At 46.0% G+C, this 18,022-nt stretch overlaps 1 protein-coding gene across 6 annotated transcripts in view; it reads left to right on the top strand.

The window, feature by feature from the left end:
• Nucleotides 1-18,022, top strand: part of HERC1 (HECT and RLD domain containing E3 ubiquitin protein ligase family member 1) — a 2,088,313-nt gene that overhangs the window by 1,759,934 nt on the left and 310,357 nt on the right. For all 6 annotated transcript variants that reach the window (XM_078685198.1, XM_078685199.1, XM_078685195.1 and 3 more), the window contains exon 65: nucleotides 8,428-8,609. In XM_078685198.1, the coding sequence (XP_078541324.1) occupies nucleotides 8,428-8,609 (182 nt within the window). The remainder of the gene's footprint in view (nucleotides 1-8,427; nucleotides 8,610-18,022) is intronic.

The following is an 18,022-nucleotide window of genomic DNA, read 5'->3' as shown; positions in this document are numbered from 1 at the left end:
CTTCTTTACACTGTTCAGGGGTATCAGCAGCCAACAAGATATCATCAACATATTGAATAATAGCCACCCCTTTCGGTACAGGAAAAGTATCAAGCTGCCTTTTCAATGCCTGGCTAAAAATGCTATGACTCTCTGTATACCCTTGTGGAGCTCTACAGAATCTGTATGATCTATTATTCAAAGTGAAGATGAACAAATAACGGCTATCAGGATGAATAGGTATTGAAATAACTGCATTTTTCAAATCAATTACACTAAATGTAGTGGCAGTAGGAGGAACCATAGTAAGAAGTGTCGTGATGTCAGAGAATACCGGGTATTGGGGCACCACAATTTTATTAACCTCTCGTAAATCAATAATGAATCTGTAAATTTTAGTATTGGTGTCTCTTTTCAAATTAGGAAGTGTAGGGCTATTACAAATGTTATAAGGGACGTCTTCCACAAGCCCCAGCTCAATCAAATCCTAAACAACGTGCATCAATGCTTCTTCGCCTTCCCGAGATATTTTATATTGGGGCAGTCGAGGCAATGAAGCACCTTCTTTCACTTGAATATGTACTGTGGGACAACATTTGACTCCTGCTGGTTGTTGGTGCGAGCTCAACATGAAGCGTGGCCGCCTTGAGGACGCTTGGTTGCCCGTCGGGAGACACAGTGAGTACTGACTTTGGATGTATGGCTCCTAGCGAGAGATTGGGCGGACGAGGACAGGTGGATGCTCCGACCGGCTGGGCCCGGACCGCTATCACTCTGGCCAGATGGGACTACCAAGACTATATTGCCTTTACTGGCGGCTGCCGGACTGGGGTGCGGTGCATGATAGCCGATATACTGTAACTATTACTTTATGACATATTTCTGTACCGGCTGTGCTTCAATTTTGTTCCCTGGGAGGGAGGATGTACAATTTCTTTTACACATTTGTCATGACAACCCAACTTTGCTTGGCACGCAGCGACCCCCCTAGATTTGAATGTTAACTATCTCTATAGAGAGTTTGGACGACTGCACGTTTTGCAGCCGACCTTTTGGTCTTATTCCCCAGAACTGTTATTTAGGACTTTTTGCTTGGATTGTTTCTTTTTTTATTGTATCTTTATATTTGCATTGCAGGTACTCATGGCCGTGTCTTTTGTGAACAACTGTGGGGGCATCTGGGTGGCAGCACTCATGCGGATTGTATGGAGGCCTTGGCAGAGCGGGGGAAGGGACTTACCTGAAATAGTATAATGGCAACAATAAAGCTCTGCACATGGAACGTACGCGGCATGCACACGCCTTCGTGCAGATATCAGATTTATTTTTATTTAAAACAGCACCGAGTTCAAGTTGCACTCCTGCAAGAGACCCACCTGAATGACACAGAGGCACGTACGTTACGCCGTAGATGGCGGGGGCAGCTCTACGCCACGGGTTATTCCTCCTATGCCCGCGGAGCGCTAATATGGGTGAGGCCAGGGACCCCCTTCGAACTTAAACACTCCCACATTGACAAAGAGGGCAGACTTGTGGTAGTGAAGGGACGACTAGACGGGCGCCCTGTAGTACTGACATCACTATACGCCCCTAATATAGATCAACATGGGTTTTTTGCACAACTCACTACTGTTTTATCCCCTTGGCATGGGATCCCCTGGATATTGGGTGGAGATTATAAATGCATCCTGGATGCTGCGCTGGATCGCTCCTTTCCACCTCTGCCAGGCGCACCTATGCTGGGAGCTATGAAAGCCCTTAAAACCTGGGCTTCGCAATGGGATTTGCATGATGCATGGCGACATCGTAACCCTGATGTCAGGATGTATTCATACTACTCGGCGCACATGGATTGCACGTGCGCTTAGACAGGTACATGCTGTCGTGCTCACATAACTGATGCCTATTACATGGGCCGTACACATTCAGATCATAACCCACATGTACTAGAACTCACATGGATACAACCATGCCCCCCCTGTCCCCACCTGGAGATTACAACCAGACTTACTCCTTGAAGCCCCTTTTCGTGATTCCCTATTTGCGCAAATAGCACACTATTTTGAGGAAAACACAGGCACGGCATCTACCCCCCAAATAGAATGGGACGCTTTCAAGGTCGTGATTAAGGGACATTGCCTAGGCACACAGGTTAACCTACGGAGACAACTAGAGAAAGACCTGACACGGATTGAGGAAGAACTCATGCAGAAAGAACAGGTGGCGAATGAGGGTGATGAGGAGAATGTGTTAGAGGCTCACGCGGAACATGGGCGTTTGCTGGACAGGTTGCGTTGCCTTAACTACGCAGCACACTCGGCATGCACTCACCACATGGGGGATAAACCCGTTAAGCTATTGACCTGGCTGATTAGTTGAGAGGACTGTGCGGCGCCGGTAACAGCGATACAAACCAGTCAAGATGACATACTATACACGCAGGGTGAGATACACGCGGCTTTTGTTACCCACTACCGTACACCATATCGCTCCCAACTGCAAGTTCCCCTTCCTGACATTACTGAATACCTCACAGACATACCCCTACCGTCATTGGGAGATGCCCAGCGCGGAGAACTGGAAGCACCCATTGCGCCCGAGGAGCTCCGTGTGGTCATAGCCGCGCTCTCCAATGGCAAGTCCCCAGGACCGGATGGATTGCCAGCGGAGTTCTTTAAGGTCTACTCGGATCTACTGATCCCGGAGCTGATACAGGTGTATGGGACGGCAATAGAGGATTCCTCCCTTCCCCCTACGCTTAATGAGGCCACCCTTATTTCCCTCCTGAAACCGGGCAGAGACGGCATGCAACTGGGTTCGTATCGACTACTAGCTCTCTTAAACACTGACTATAAAATATTGGACGTCTACTTTGGCACAACGGCTGGCCCCTTAATACCCACACCGGTGCACTTCGACCAGTTTTGTACCCACACGGAGCACTTTGCACAATAACCGCCGGTTATTTAGAGTCCAAGAATATGCTGTGCAACAATGGCCAAGGTCGGGATGCTTAGTGCTTGATTTAGAAAAAGCCTTTGATTCAGTAGAGTGGCCCTACCTTGGGGCTGTATTGCAGAAATATGAGCTTGGGGATGACTTTATAGATATGGTCAACTTGCTGTACCAGACACCCACAGTGCGGGTTCGCACAGGTGGACTGCTGTCCGATGCTATAGGGGTCCGGAGGGGTACTAGGCAGAGTTGTCCCCTGTCACCATTGCTCTTCTCATTGGCAATGGAGCCGCTTGCACAACTATTAAGAAAACAGGGTGCGGATTGGGGGATCCCATTAGTGGACGGAATCCATGCAGTCTCCTTATATGCAGACGATCTACTTTTATATGTCAAGCATCTAACCTGCGTGCCGCAAACGCTAACGGACACCTTCCGCACCTTTGCGGCCCTCCCAGGGCTCAGGGTTAACTGGGGCAAGTCTGGGGTGTACTCCTTCAGCCCACACATGCAGGAATGCGAGGTGCGAATCGATGGATCGCGGCTAACCTGGCACCCTACCGCGTTCCGATACCTGGGTGTCCACGTATACAAATGCCACAAGGACATATTAGAGGGCAATCTGGTCAGGGCTATTTCCTCCTTACAGGCACAAATGGCGTTTTGGAAAACGCTCCCCCTCAATGTACCCAGTCGGGTAACCCTGATGAAAATGATAGTATTACCAAGGCTACTATATTATTATTCTAACATACCGGTGTATGTCCCGACCCGCATTTTTCGAGAGCAAGAAACCATGGTCAGAGCTTTCATTTGGAACACCGGCAGCCCCCGAATGGCGCTGACGAAACTTTATACACCGGTGGCCGCTGGGGGACTAGTGGTCCCCAATCAGGAACTTTATTACTTAGCGGCGTAGTTACAATGGGTGGTTGGATGGTTGAGTGGGAAGTATCTAAACAACCCGACCTCTGACACCTTAACTCTGACCCATACTGATATCCAGACACTGTTCCACCCCCTAACCAGGACACCTTGCCCGACACAAATACACTTAGCAGTGGCCCGCAAGTGCTATGCACGTGGCTTGAGAACTCACATGAGCGGTGACGCCCTATGCCCCGGCCCCCCGTTGTTGGGCACTCCCAGAGATGGAGGGATCGTAACAATGACTACACTAGAAAGGTGGACACAAGCCAGGGTGGACACGATGGCTGAGCTGTACACAGATGGCGCTCTGCTGCCATTTGACAGGCTGGCTGCAGACACTGGCTTACCTGTAGGGCAATTTCTACTACATGCATATCTAATACGCACGTATACGAAGGCCTGGGGCGATATATCCGAGGAATTGCAGACACATTTACTGGTGCAATATTTGCACGTTATGGGGAATGGATCCCACGTGATCCATTGGTTAGCGCAGGCATTGTTGTTACACACGCTCAGCACCCTCCAACCACTGAGAGACAAATGGGCAGCGGACAGAGGTAGAGACTGGACAGATAAGGAATGGGCAAGGATACTCGAAGGGCCCGCCAATATCCCGCGAAACTCACGCTTCAAGACCATCCAATTTTACATATTACACCGGGCATATTTGTCACCAGACAAAATTAACCAATACTTCGCAATCGATACATCCATATGCCCACGATGCTCTCTGGCGGGTGCGAATATCCTTCATATGCTCTGGTCCTGTCCCAGGATACTGACATATTGGCACACCATAGCAACGCTGCTGACAAAAAGGGTTGGTGTAGAACTACCGCACACATGGGAGGGATGCTTGCTTGGCTTATATAAAAGAACGAAGCATAATAAAGTACATGCTAGATTTTGAGATCTGGGACTCATCACAGCCAAGAGACTTCTCACCAAGCATTGGAAAAGCAGGGACCCACCACACGTCAAGCATTAGCGCCTCCTTCAATAACTGAGCGGTAGCGGAAAGTACCACCCTTCACAGGGAGGAAACGGCGAGATTGAGGGCTTTCCCAATAGCGCAGCTCTGGGATGACACTTTGAAATCCTTCCACCAGGCGTGTCTTGACCAGGGAGTCACCTAGGCGCCCACCTTACTGGGCACAACTTGGAAGATGAACGGGAGGGAGAGCGGTGCGAATATAGGAGGGGATGTGGTCCCAGACTACCAAAGGAATGCCATGCCCACATTACATGATGCTGCTCTCATACCTTCAACAGATGGCTCCGACCCGTCCCCTGCGCGCGGGGCCCGATACACATAATCTGTGTCAAAGTACTGATGTTGCGCATATCACCACCCCCACACCATAACTCCCACATTTGGGATTAGCAAAATACACCAGTAGACACGCATGAACGGATTGCCTGCCTGTTCACCTTTTTTGACTTTTCTTTGGATTCTGTTTTTATTTTCTCTCTTATTTTCTTTGATATTGGCCATTTTCGTTTTCCGTATTTATACATACCCCCCCCCCCAAAGTTGATCTAGTTAGTGTTGTCTCGGCGATTTTATTAACGGGCACATTAGTTAAATTGTTCGGAATACACTTTGTTGAACATATCACTTTTGTCCTCTGATTGGTTCGCAATACCTGCACCTAAATTTAAGGGGCCACCCTAGATGACGAGTCTCCTAGAAATGATTAGAAGCAGGCTGGAATATCATACACGCACGAGGCTGTGTCCTTAAATGGCACACTCATATGTTATAAGCCCAATTTATGGCCGATCCAGATGACAACATACTCTATGACACCCCACTGGGCATACAACTGCCACACCCGATGGGCCCTTGTTTGCGAAATACACCTTTAGCTCAGTTCCTAGACACCATCTTCCTTCCCGTCGAGGGCCCACTGCTCTATGGAGATGGGATGAACTCTCAGATACGAAGTGTTATATGGAACTGTTGTTTTATTTCTTCTTTCTTTTATCCTTTCCGCATTGATGGTCGTGATATGGGAACAATGTCCTGTATAAAATTATTGATGTTTATAATTACTACTGTGAATTGAAAGGATGACTTATTACATTTACCCAATGTTTTGATTTGTATTGTGACCATGCATTGAAACCTTAATGAAAGATATTAAAAAAAAAAAAAATGAGTGGGACCACGCCCATACAATACCCTCAAGTGTTCTAGGAGGTAGTACATTTATTACACAGACCATGGTGCTTATATACAGAGTTTGTTGCAGAGTAAGCATGTAGTAACAAATAGAAGGTTCAAACATACACAGGAATAACTACCGACAAACATGGGCAGATGGGAGATCACTTAGTCAGCAAAGTGTGAGGGGGAACAGAACTTCTTACAGCAGCCACAAATAGTCGACAGTTACATCTTGGACCAGGTGCATTTCAGCAGCTACAGGCCTTTGCTTAGCTCATATATTGCTTTGGCCCAATACAGAAGGAGTTAACTAAAGTTGATGACACAATCGGAATAGAAATGCAAGCAACAGTGAAGACAGAAGAATGGCATAGCTAACAAAGTGGATGCCACAAACAAGAAGGCTTCAGCTTTATGCTAACAAAAATTATTTTCGATTTCCACAGGGCATCTGGTGGAGTGCGAATGAGACATGTACGTAGGAATGAGAACCTGAATGATGACTTGAGAGCCTGGTCCGCCATGTTGTCTGAGTTAAGGGAACCCCAGGAAGGTGTCCCCACCTAGGGACCCTATGGTGTGATATGCCTGCCAGGTCTTTTGGTTGAGAAGAGTAGGGGAGGGCATTGTGTTCGCAGATGGGTGCAGCATGAGCCTCAATGGATCATCTACTCCTTAACTTTTTGGGGATTACTTTATGGGGCCTAGCATGAGAGAAGGGGTGGGATGGAGGGAGTTGTGTTTCAAGTTTACTGGGTCGTTACGAAGACCACCGGAAATTGTATATTCAAATGTGTATTAATTGTAACTGATATCGGTGGTATCCTATGACATTTTTTGCATTTTGTCGTATAATGATGATGTTCATTTCATCCTGCTGAACCTCAATAAAAACCCCATGAACACATTTTGGTTACAAAAAGCATACTTTCTGATAAATTTGGTCATTGCTGTTTGTTCCCGTGTCGGACACCAAATTAAAAACATGGGATTTAACATGGTAAATCACACATATGGGACACCCCAGTTTTTCTTGGCTTCCGCTTCACAGATTAGCGCAAACATTTCATTAAGAAGCTAAAGTGAATGATCATTTCTTTTGGAACATTTTGTGTGGATATGACAAACTGCAGCAAAAGTCTTAGGAAAGCAAAAAATTAAACTCTGACCTAAATATAACAACACAGTGACACTCGCCACTGGCAAACAAAAACATGCTCTTTATTTATGATTGTATTGTGCTGTAGTCCAATAGGAAAGGTATTTCTTGAATCTTTTAATAATGAAGGCAAAGCCCTGCGCACAGAAGTGGCTGCACATTAGCGAGGGACATGCTCAGGGTTAGTGTGAGCTTGGAGATGGGCACAACACTTGACCGCACAAACCTGCTGTGCAAGGCTTGGAGGTTGGTGCTCGTGTTCAAAGACTGTAATCAGGTGTTTACGTTCAGATGGGTAACCATGCTGTGCACGTTTGAAGGTCATGTGTATAGCTTTAGGTGGGGCAGGGCCTGGTCCTGTGGCAAGATCCATGCATATGACCAAACACTGTGCACAGCTGGTTTTGGGTGGGAAGGTACTAGACACAAGGCTTAGATGTACACCAGGCCCTGCACCTAAAGTCTGTTGCTCACTGCCAAGGCTGTGCACCATTGGTTTGGATGGAAAAATCTGGGTGCAGCATATCATACATTAAAAAATAAAAGTCAAATTGAGTTTAATTTTGCTCCTAACAAATACATTAACAAGCATCTTAGAATTTCCCTTCAAATCTCAACTGTTACAATGACAATACAAAACCTAAAATCCACTGAAATTTCCCAACTATAGTAGTTAGTGCAGACCAATCATAGTAAGCATGGGATAGGCCTCTGCCCGCAGTTGCTTTGTCAAGAGAAGAATGAATATAATTAAAAACAGAAACAAAACTATACTGAAACAATTATGTTGACGTAGAGTACAGTGGTTAAGTACTAAAAAAACAAATTCTTTAAAAAAAAAAAAGGGGGAAGCAGAGTTGCACCTAAAACTGCAGAAATCTGTGCTGAGCAAAGCAATCATTACTTGCCCTAATGCGCTGTTTGAGACCTCACACATAATGTCCCAGATGATATCATTAGTGACATCTCATTAACTCCGAATTTGTACTTTGCAATTGTCACATTACCACAAAGGCAAGCCCCAGTCAGTTAAGGGTGTTTGTACCTAAGTCCATTCCTTTCTCTTCTTGTTCGGACCTCTATTAAAGTGTGGCAATTCCTCTACATACAGAAAAAGTGAAATTATATAATTTATTGTAATGCAATTTGGAAATCATTATCCACAATATGTTGTACTTTGTCTCATGTGTTTATGGCAGTCTATTAATGCATTTGTTTTGAAAATTATTAGGGTTCGTTGTGACTCAACTTGTTACATCATGTGGATCTGATGGCCATTCCATGGCCTTAACAGAGAGTGGTGAGGTCTTCAGCTGGGGGGATGGAGATTATGGAAAACTTGGCCATGGAAATAGCGACAGACAGCGGCGACCAAGACAAATAGAAGCATTGCAAGGCGAGGAAGTTGTACAGGTATAGCATTCCAAGAATATTCATCTTTTAAATGTTTCCCTTGATATGTGATCACTCGCTTAACATGTTAATCATGAGACAGCAAAGGGTTTCAACAAAGTATGACCAGGAAGAAATACGTATTGTGATAGTAACCATGTACGGTAAGAGCATTTTCAGACAATAATGTTGTAGATTTGCTCTTACTTTTGAAAGGAGCAGTGAAAAGCAGCACCTCGGCACAAGGCAACTTGTAATGAGAGCCTTCGTATGTGAACTAGAAATGACTCATGTTGGGTACTTTTGTTCACAGTTTTTATTTTTTGTCTCAAAATGATGGTCTTATGACATGGTATGGTATAGTACATCATCATAAAGAGTTTCTGTGTTTAAAGAAATGTGTTTACTTACACATGATGTATGTTCTCAAAATAAGTGTTTAACATGCGCTTTACATTTTTATGTGATGTGTACTTCTATAGGCTACTGCATAGTTGTAGTTTAAAGGGTTTTCGAATAGTGTGCTGAAACTAGTTACATACTTCTTAATTGCAATATTATGAGGCAGATGTCTAAAGTCTGCAAAGAGGAGTTCTCCAGTATTGGTTCTTTCCTAGATTCACATGCTTAAATCTTTCCTGTCGTCATGGTAAGAGTCCTGATGATAATTGTTATAAGAAGTGCATAGAAAATCATTAAAAGCAATAGTTAAATTGAGTGACATTGTTAGCCAGTTCACATTGTTATATAAGGACCAGAGTTCAGCCAATCAGACTCAGCTCCCTGAGCATGCTTCCTCTGCAGGGCCCTGGAAATAGGGGCGGGTTCCACCCCACGCCGGGTGCACTGCTTAAATGTCCGCAGCATTCCATAAATGCCAACAAACTCAATTCTTTTATCCCAAAATCCTTTTATTTTATCATGGTAATCCAAAAGTTCAACAATTCTTCTTGCTTGTGCGCAAATCACAAAAGAGACTTTTACAACTTCACTCAATTCTTAATGAGGCAGAAATGCTAATCCAAGCCTTATTCTGCACCACGAAAGTGTTCGTAAATTGTTATCCACATCCATAAAACTTGTTTTACCCAATGCATTTCGGGCCTTCAGTTCGGCCCTTCGTCAGGGGTTTATGTATCTAAAATGCAAAACAGATTATTTTAGACAATGCTAAATTCAATCCCACTCAGTGCTAAAAGGTTCAAAACAACTAATAAAACTCTTACAAATCAACGTTTTCCCGCTAGCAAACATAGCTTAATGCTACTCGTTACAATGTGTGCCTACCTTCTCTCGTATGTCTTGCACCCTTCGTGCCTCTCTCATTCCCACCTCCCTCCGTATTCCCCTAATCCCACCTTTCTCACATTTTTCTTCTCTCTCGTGACCTCTATGCTCTAATCCCACCTGTGTGTTTACTACTTTACCCCACCTTTCAACCAGTTATATACTTTCAATTTTGCACACTTCCCTGCTACATTCATCGTGATAAGCTATTCATACCTTTCTACATCTTCACGTCCTCATTCTTTCCTCTCCTTTACCATCAGACCGGTATCATCAAAATGTTTAACTCCCTTTGAACCGCGCCTCTTATATCCGAGTTTGTATCCACCCCTCTACAACACCTGTTCACTATGAATTCCCTTATCATGCTCCACCTCGTTTCGTTTTCTCCCCTCCCATTCAACCATCGCCTCCAATTCCCACAAAGCACTACGTGTGTAAACCTATTTCTTCTTTCTACGACACTATTTATCCTTCTGGTAACTAAACTACTACCTTTATCTACATCATCTCACTAGGTACCCATCACTAATGCCCCGCCCTCCCGCAGATGTAAAGTCCAACGTTGATTGTTTGGTGTACTCATGCCAAGGTGTTCCAAAAATTTTTTGCCAAACCCAAACTATTATTAAACACTGATATTCAAGTTATCTTACAGACGTAAAAGCATATGCCATCCTTTATATGTAATGCATAATAAACAGATCTTATAAAATTACGAATCTCATGAAAGGTTTTATGAACCGACATTTCAACAATTGTCCCTTTGTGACGTTTTGTTCTCTTTATCAAATTTTTCCATAGTTTTTCAATGGGTGCTCCTTGTCCTGCGGGCTGATAATATTCAAAATTGCACTGTAAAGGTGACAGAGTGCTCACAAATATTGTCTTTTTTATTCAACATTATTCTCTTTTGTCGCGTGCTTATACCCGGCAAGCGCGGTCAGCCCAAACCAGCGCTGTTTACTGAAAATGCTCTGGAAATAGGGGCGGGTTCCACCCCACGCCGGGTGCACTGCTTAAATGTCCGCAGCATTCCATAAATGCCAACAAACTCAATTCTTTTATCCCAAAATCCTTTTATTTTATCATGGTAATCCAAAAGTTCAACAATTCTTCTTGCTTGTGCGTAAATCACAAAAGAGACGTTTACAACTCTGCAGGGCCACCATAGCACAGATTTCTAAATGCACCTCAGGTGTGAGGGAGTCTCCCTTAGCTCTGCTCAGTTGTTCAGTGCATCAAGTTTATTATTGACATATTGTCCTCAGTGATTCTGATTTGTTCTTCAAGCAGCAGTTAAGTAACTATTAAGCTGTGTTTTTTTCTGACTGACCATCATGTCAGCAGGGTCAAAAAATAGCATGCAGGCAATGTAAATCTTCTGGAAAATCAAGATTATTTTCCCAAAATACAAATAAAGAATATCTGTATTGTTCATACCCTCTTCATAAGCCAAAGAAATGTAAACCTTGCCGGACATTTTTGGCAAATACCTTAAAATATAGCAGACCACTGGCGATCTCACGTCAACAAAGAAATCATCGATAAAGATGACCCCTAAGTACGGTTTCATGCTCGGCAACAACAAGAACGATGATGACAGCCTCATCCTCATCGACAAAGACAGCTAACACTTCGGCTTCTTTGACAAAGCTGTCGATGGCGTTCTCCATAACGTGCATTTTAACGTTGGTGCCAAAAATGTCTTCATCCCGGATCAATGGAGCCTCCAAACAGATGAAGCTTACTTCGTAAATGGCTCAGGAAGCCTCAGTTTTGATCACACCTGTAATCATTCAACAGCATCAGACCAATCCCCAAGTGAGGTATCACCGCTCCCACCTACACATCTGCTGGAATGAGTTGATTCTGCGTTAGATGATGGGCCCTCCGGTCCAGGGTGCAGTCCCACACAGCTGCATGTGAAGTGCCAGGAGGATGATGAGGGTGAAGAAGATCAAACTAAGAATGCATCCACTTACCATAAAGAGGATTTTTCTTTCCGAGTTAGACAAGGTTATAAGTCTCACCAGTATGACTCTTTTCAGACTATTATTCTTATGAGGAAGCATTTAAGGAACAGCCTCAGTATCAAGAAGATACCATCAGAGTGCCAATCACATTAGTGACAGATTTACATCATATGATTGCTGACTATTATAAAAGATTCCATGAAGTAAATATGCCTGCAGTGATGACTCAACAGCCTATGCCGGTACCTCCATGAACTCTTGGTGCTTCCAGGTGCAACAATCACAGGAACAAACACCAACAAGTCACCAGCCCCGATCAGAACCTTAAATCTTATCACCGATCACAATGATTATGTGAAAAGCGATTAACAGGATCAACCTGAAGAGGGTGAGATGCCTCAGAATCAATCTATCTCAGAGCAGGGAGTGGGATCATTACATTGCCCTACTATTGGCATCACCCACACCACCACCTACTAGTGTTCCTCCCGAGGATATCGGAGGATTTCAAAAACTTTTAGAGAGAGACTCAGTACCCTTTGGCCTTCCTATACCAGTAAAACAAACTGATTGTTTACTCTATCAATGTAAGGACTCAGCCAGAAAGTGTGTTAAATCCATTCACATTTGGGAAGAATGTCTGAGGCAGATGTAAACTCCAGCATCATTGGTGGCAGTCTCTCATTGTCTTTAAAAGAAGTATAAAGCTCCCAAAAATTCCCCCTCATACCTTATCGTGCATACTCGTCCAGACAAAGTAGTTATGCAGGCAGCACAGATGCGATCTATAAATCCTTCACCTCCCTGTTCAGCTCCACGAGATAAAGAAGGAAGACCCTAGACAACATGGGGACAAGGTTTACCACAATGGCAGCCACGATCATAACAGCGTCTAATGCGCTGGCCTTTTTGGGGAGATACGAGTGACAAATGTGGTGTGATATGGCAGCCTTCCTCGAGTTCTTGTCTGAGGATAAAAGAAAAGAAGCTGTGGAAATATTACATGAAGGAGAAAGGCCATCTTCTGAGATCATTGATACTGCTGTGGATGTAGGTTCTACAGCCTTTAAACAAACGGCTGGTGCAAATTCCGTCCATCATCTTTTTTGTGTTGCCGTAATTGGGAAGAGTATACCCAGACGTGGGTCCCGTGCTCGCTATGCCACATGGATTTGAACTAGCCGTGCTGATGAGAGGTGAAACCCTAAAACTGCTCCCTGGATTCTTGTTTTCCGGTCCAGAGAGAACCTGGTCTGGCAGTTCGGCCTGGACTTTTCCCATGGGGAGCAGGATCAAGACTGATTTGCATATGGCTTGGTCAAATCTAGGGTGGCATTGTGAGCCTAAAAACTATGGATTTAACCTAGATCTATGAATGGGGTGAATGCTTGACAATTTTCAGCACTCCGTCCATCATCCTTTTTTGTGTTGTAGGTTGAAGCATCCCTGGAATCTGTATGCTTAATTAGAGGTTTTGTGTTTAAAGGCTGAAATATAATGGATATGTTTGCTTGATGTACTCAAGTGATAAGGGTGATACCCATCTATGAAATTATCTGTTGTGGTTTTCATTTTTTTGAATGACAATATTTCTATAGTCTAGAGATTTTTGTAGTCCCTAATCTTATTCACATTTACTGTACAAAACAGAAAATGATGCTCCTGGATATTATTTTATTAAGTCATTTCTAAAATCTCTTCCTGAGGTGTGTTCGAGCAGCCCGCACCAAGGTGGGGATATTCTAATGCTTGTAAACTGAAGGCTTCCAATGATGGAAAACCTAAGAGCAAAAGTAAAACCTTTTGTGTCTGGAAGAAGTGACATGTAGAACACTAGATAAGTAAAGAATAGGAAAACCCAATTAAGAGTCTTCAGCTGATGGTAGACATAGAAAGGAATTCTGATAGAAAGAAATAAGGCAGTCTGCTCAAAAAAGTTTATTTTAGGAGGCAGTGTATTACCGTGGATAGAGAAAACTGATCCTACAGCAGAGGAAAGTGGCGAGTGCCTGGGATTGGGTATATCCACTGCTCACAAGCTTCTATGCTTACATTAAGCCATTGATTTTCTGTTGCCCCTGATCTTGTACTCTCCAGCATGAAAATGGCCCATACATAAGGCAGAAATTATTCGGAAGGAAGTGTAAAAGTTGGTCTTGTGATTGCATTGAATTGTAGTTCTTTTTAATAAAGTTGACACATGGCCCTATCACTGCAGCTACAACCTAGATTTTAGTTGCTAATAAAAAGTAATTATCTGAAAGAAACACATTAGTTATAGATTCCTTACCTTAGAATTACCCCCAGGCGTCAGACTGGATCCGGAAAGCTTTTTCGTCAGCAGTATCTCTGCGTGTCGGAAGGTGGCGTTGGTCAGCTGTGCGTTCGTCGTTGGCGTGGTCGCCAGGATGACGTCGCTGTAGCTACTTGGACTCCGCCCTCGCCCGCTGACGTTAGTTCTTTCTTTTTCCGTGCCAGCCAACGCAGATCCGGAGAGAGCGGTACCTCCAGTCACTTTTTGACTGACTTTTTCTCGACCTTTGTCAACTTCTTTTTTGAGTCCATCGACTCCTACTGCACGAGGGATGCCCGGCTTCAAGGCATACGGTTCCTGTGACCGACTGATGTCGGTAACGGATCCGCACCGCGTGTGCCTCTTTTGTCTGGAGAGCGACCACGACCCCAAGTCATGCTCCGACTGCCGGTCGGTGGTGCCAACGGCTTTGCGGGAGCGGTCCCGAAAGCTGCTTAAGCGCCAGCAGTCGGCTGTGCGCCTTTCCAGATTCCGGTCGCGAGGAAGTTAGAAGGACCGGTCGTGGAGCCACCACCATTCGTCCAAGTCATTGAAGTCTTCGCACTCAGGGTCGGGTAAGTCTAAGCATAAGAAGAAGTCGAAGAAGCATCATCACTCTTCGACTTTTCCTCGTCAGTCGGCCGACCAGACGAGGGATGTGAGTGGTGCCCCTCCCGAGTCTCCGCCTGCGGAGCCCGAAGAGTCGAGTCTGCGTTTCCCTCCCTTACCGGGACCCGGAGAGAATCCAGCCCAGCTTCGTACATTCTGTGAGGCGATGCATGCCATCTTTGGGTGGCCCAAACCCGCCGGTGCGCCTTCGGGCTCTCGCAGACTCAGTTGGTGGGCCTACGCCTTATCTGCCGACGGGCCCAGCCCCGGCGACGCAGGCCCCCCCTTGGATCCAGGCCTGGATCCGAAATTGGCGCTGGTTGACCTGATTACGCCTCCACCGGCGCCGCTCCCCCAGCACCACTCACGCATTCGGCACCGGTCGGCCCCCCCGGTGGTGTCGACCCCGGCCTCCATCCTGATGTGGACACATAGCCGGACCGGCGTCAAGAGGGGTTTTTGTACCCCTGTTCACTCCTGGCATCCCTTTTTAGCCAGATTGGCACCCAGAGGATGAAGAGGAGGACTGGGAGGGATCAGGTGACCCTCTGACTGACCAGTTGGACAGTCAACAGGACTGGAGAGAGGAACTGGGGGATGCCAGTGGCCTGGACACCTACCCTGACCTTGGCATGTTGTCTCTGTGAGAAGTTGGCCTGATATATGATGCTCACTAGTTCTAGTGATCACCTTGTATCAGTCCAAACAACCCTTATGGTGATTGGTTGTAAGTCAACCTTATAGACCAGCTATCCTAATGGTAGCATGGACAAAGCAGTCTTAGGCTAAACTCTTTTGGCATATGAAGCCAGCTGTTTTTACCACATATAACCCCTTGAATACCAGATGAAAGGACACCACACAGGTTGTTATGAAAATAAACAATATATTTATTAATAACAAACACCTCTGAACTCTTTATGAGATCAGAGGGCTAAGCACATGACAATCTCTTAGGAAAAATACGATAAGTTGCACAAAATTACAATGGTGCCCTAGGGGCACGACAAACCATATACTAAGTAAATGGTATAAGGAAATCGATAGAAGGAATGGAGCTGTCCAGAGGCTGTAGGTTCGCTGGGACTACACTATCCTAACCTCAGGTAAGTAATAGGAGGCCCACGGGACGCGTGTGCAGAGTGTGAACTCACACGCGGGATGCGAAACAAAGTCAGTGGACAGTACAGTTTACGAAAAAGGTAAGTACGGACAGTCTTTACTATCTAGGACTAAAACGACTGGAAATCTGGACACTAGGAGAGTTAATCTACCCTTGAGCACCGAAATGCTCCTGTTACCTCACCCACGGACTGCGGGTGCATAGGTGTCAAAGTGTGTCGGGTTTCCGCGTCGAAGTCTATGGAGCCTTGAAGAAAGATGCTGCAGGCGACCAGGTGGAAGATGTCCGGTGCGATCCAGGGGTGGATCGAGGAAGAAGAGGACCTGAAAGCAGAGGGGACAGTGTTCAAAGTCACTAGCCAGTGTGGAACCAGGAAGGAACCAGATGCTGTCGTCGCGATCAGGTGAAGAGTGGACGCTTGTCTCTGCAGCCACGACGACCAGGATGGAGGCACGAGCTGTCCCACGCAGGCTCTCGCTGTCGGCGGTGTCGGATCCGGATTTGGAGTCAACAGGCCTTGGCAAAGGCAACTCACGCGGTGAGTTGAAACGGCGTCTGGTGCGGACCAGGAGGGTCCGGGGTACTTCTCTTTTGGAAGGAAGCAAGGGCCAGTCTGGAGCAACCAGACCAGCAGTGCAAATTTTAAGGATCGTCGTCTAGGAGCCACTAGCCAGCCGGCAAGTGACCAGACAACGCGTCGAGCAGCAATCAAGCAAAACGGCCCCACGCAGATCTCATGGATGCTGGGGGGCTGGTCTTCGGTGCTGGGGCTTCTCAATCCCCAAATCACTTTCTCGAGGATGCCTCTGAAGTCGTGCTGGAACCGAAGTGCAGTTTCTTCAAGATGGCCGGTCCAACGTGTCTCGTCGCACCCACGGATCTCAGCTGTGCTGCAGATGTAGGTTGAGGTCGGAGAGGTCTGGAAGTCCGGATCTCGTCGGGCTCTGAAGTCTGGTTCCGGCAGGAGGGATGACAAAGTGAACCGCTAGGATGCTTGATGGTGCCTGCAGTTGCAGGGTGGACACTCCTTGCCCACAAGGGAGATTCTTCAGTCTTCTGTGGAGCAGAACGTCGAAGTCCAGAGTTTCTTCTTGTAAAGTTGTTCAGGATAATCTAATTTGGAATGTGACCAGCTCCTACCTTTATTCTCCTAAAGGGGGCTGTACTGTGACTAGGTCCCTCCCATGGGTGGGACCAAGAAGGGGGGTGGTTACACCCCCTATCCTTTGTCCGGTTTCGCACCAGAGCTGGGGCTGGAGTGCCCCAGCAACTGGTTTGAACCGGTGTATGCACAGGGCACCTTGTGTGCCCCAGGCATGTCTCATTCCTTTCAGGCCTGTCCTATCTAATACACAAAATCCTGTCTGGGGTGGTGCTAGCACCTCCCAAGGCAGGAAACCCTTTGTCCAGGCCTCCCTCGCTGGAAGGACTCCCAGCAGTAGGAGGTCAGACTTGTGTATGTCGTGGCAGCATCCATTTTGTGATGCTGAGGCTCGAGTTAACTTTAACCGGGGTTCACAGTTACATACATGTCGTGTCCCTCTAAAAGGGTGGAATGCTACCCCCGTCGCCAGAATTGGCGAGGGGGTAGTATTCCAATTCTTATGACACGCTACTCGACATGTTTTGATAATGCTATACCAAAGTTAGCATTCAACCGCGATGATTATAATGCACTTAAGAGTATATGGTATAGCGTTATCATGGAACAGCTATTAGGACTTGGTTCCGCAAGCTGCAGACGGGCTCAGCTCATGCCAGAGCACCATCTCACATAATTCCAAGCACTCTGCCTTCAGGATTGAGAAGGCCTGACATAGGAGTGACTGATAGGAGTATATGTGTCCATTTTGGGGTTAGATATAGGTATACTATATCTACAGCAAAGGCTGATTACACCACCTTGCCCCAGCTGTCTTACCAGCCAGTTGTGTCTTTTTAGATGGCCAGCCAGGGGTGGCATAATACATGCTCCAGCCCCTGGTAGGCCCTGGGTACACCTATGCCCTAGGTACCTAAGGTACACTGTACAGGGACTGATAAGGTGGCCCAGTACCAATTGGTAAATGCACCTAAAGTACATGGTTGTCAATTTAGAGAGAGAACAGCTAGGCTGTGGGTCTGATTAGCAGGCCCACAGCCATGG

This window comes from Lissotriton helveticus, chromosome 3_2 (assembly GCF_964261635.1).
Source record: "Lissotriton helveticus chromosome 3_2, aLisHel1.1, whole genome shotgun sequence".
NCBI lineage: Eukaryota > Metazoa > Chordata > Amphibia > Caudata > Salamandridae > Lissotriton > Lissotriton helveticus.
Note: the sequence above shows the minus strand (reverse complement) of the source record. Positions and strands in the feature narration are given on the sequence as shown.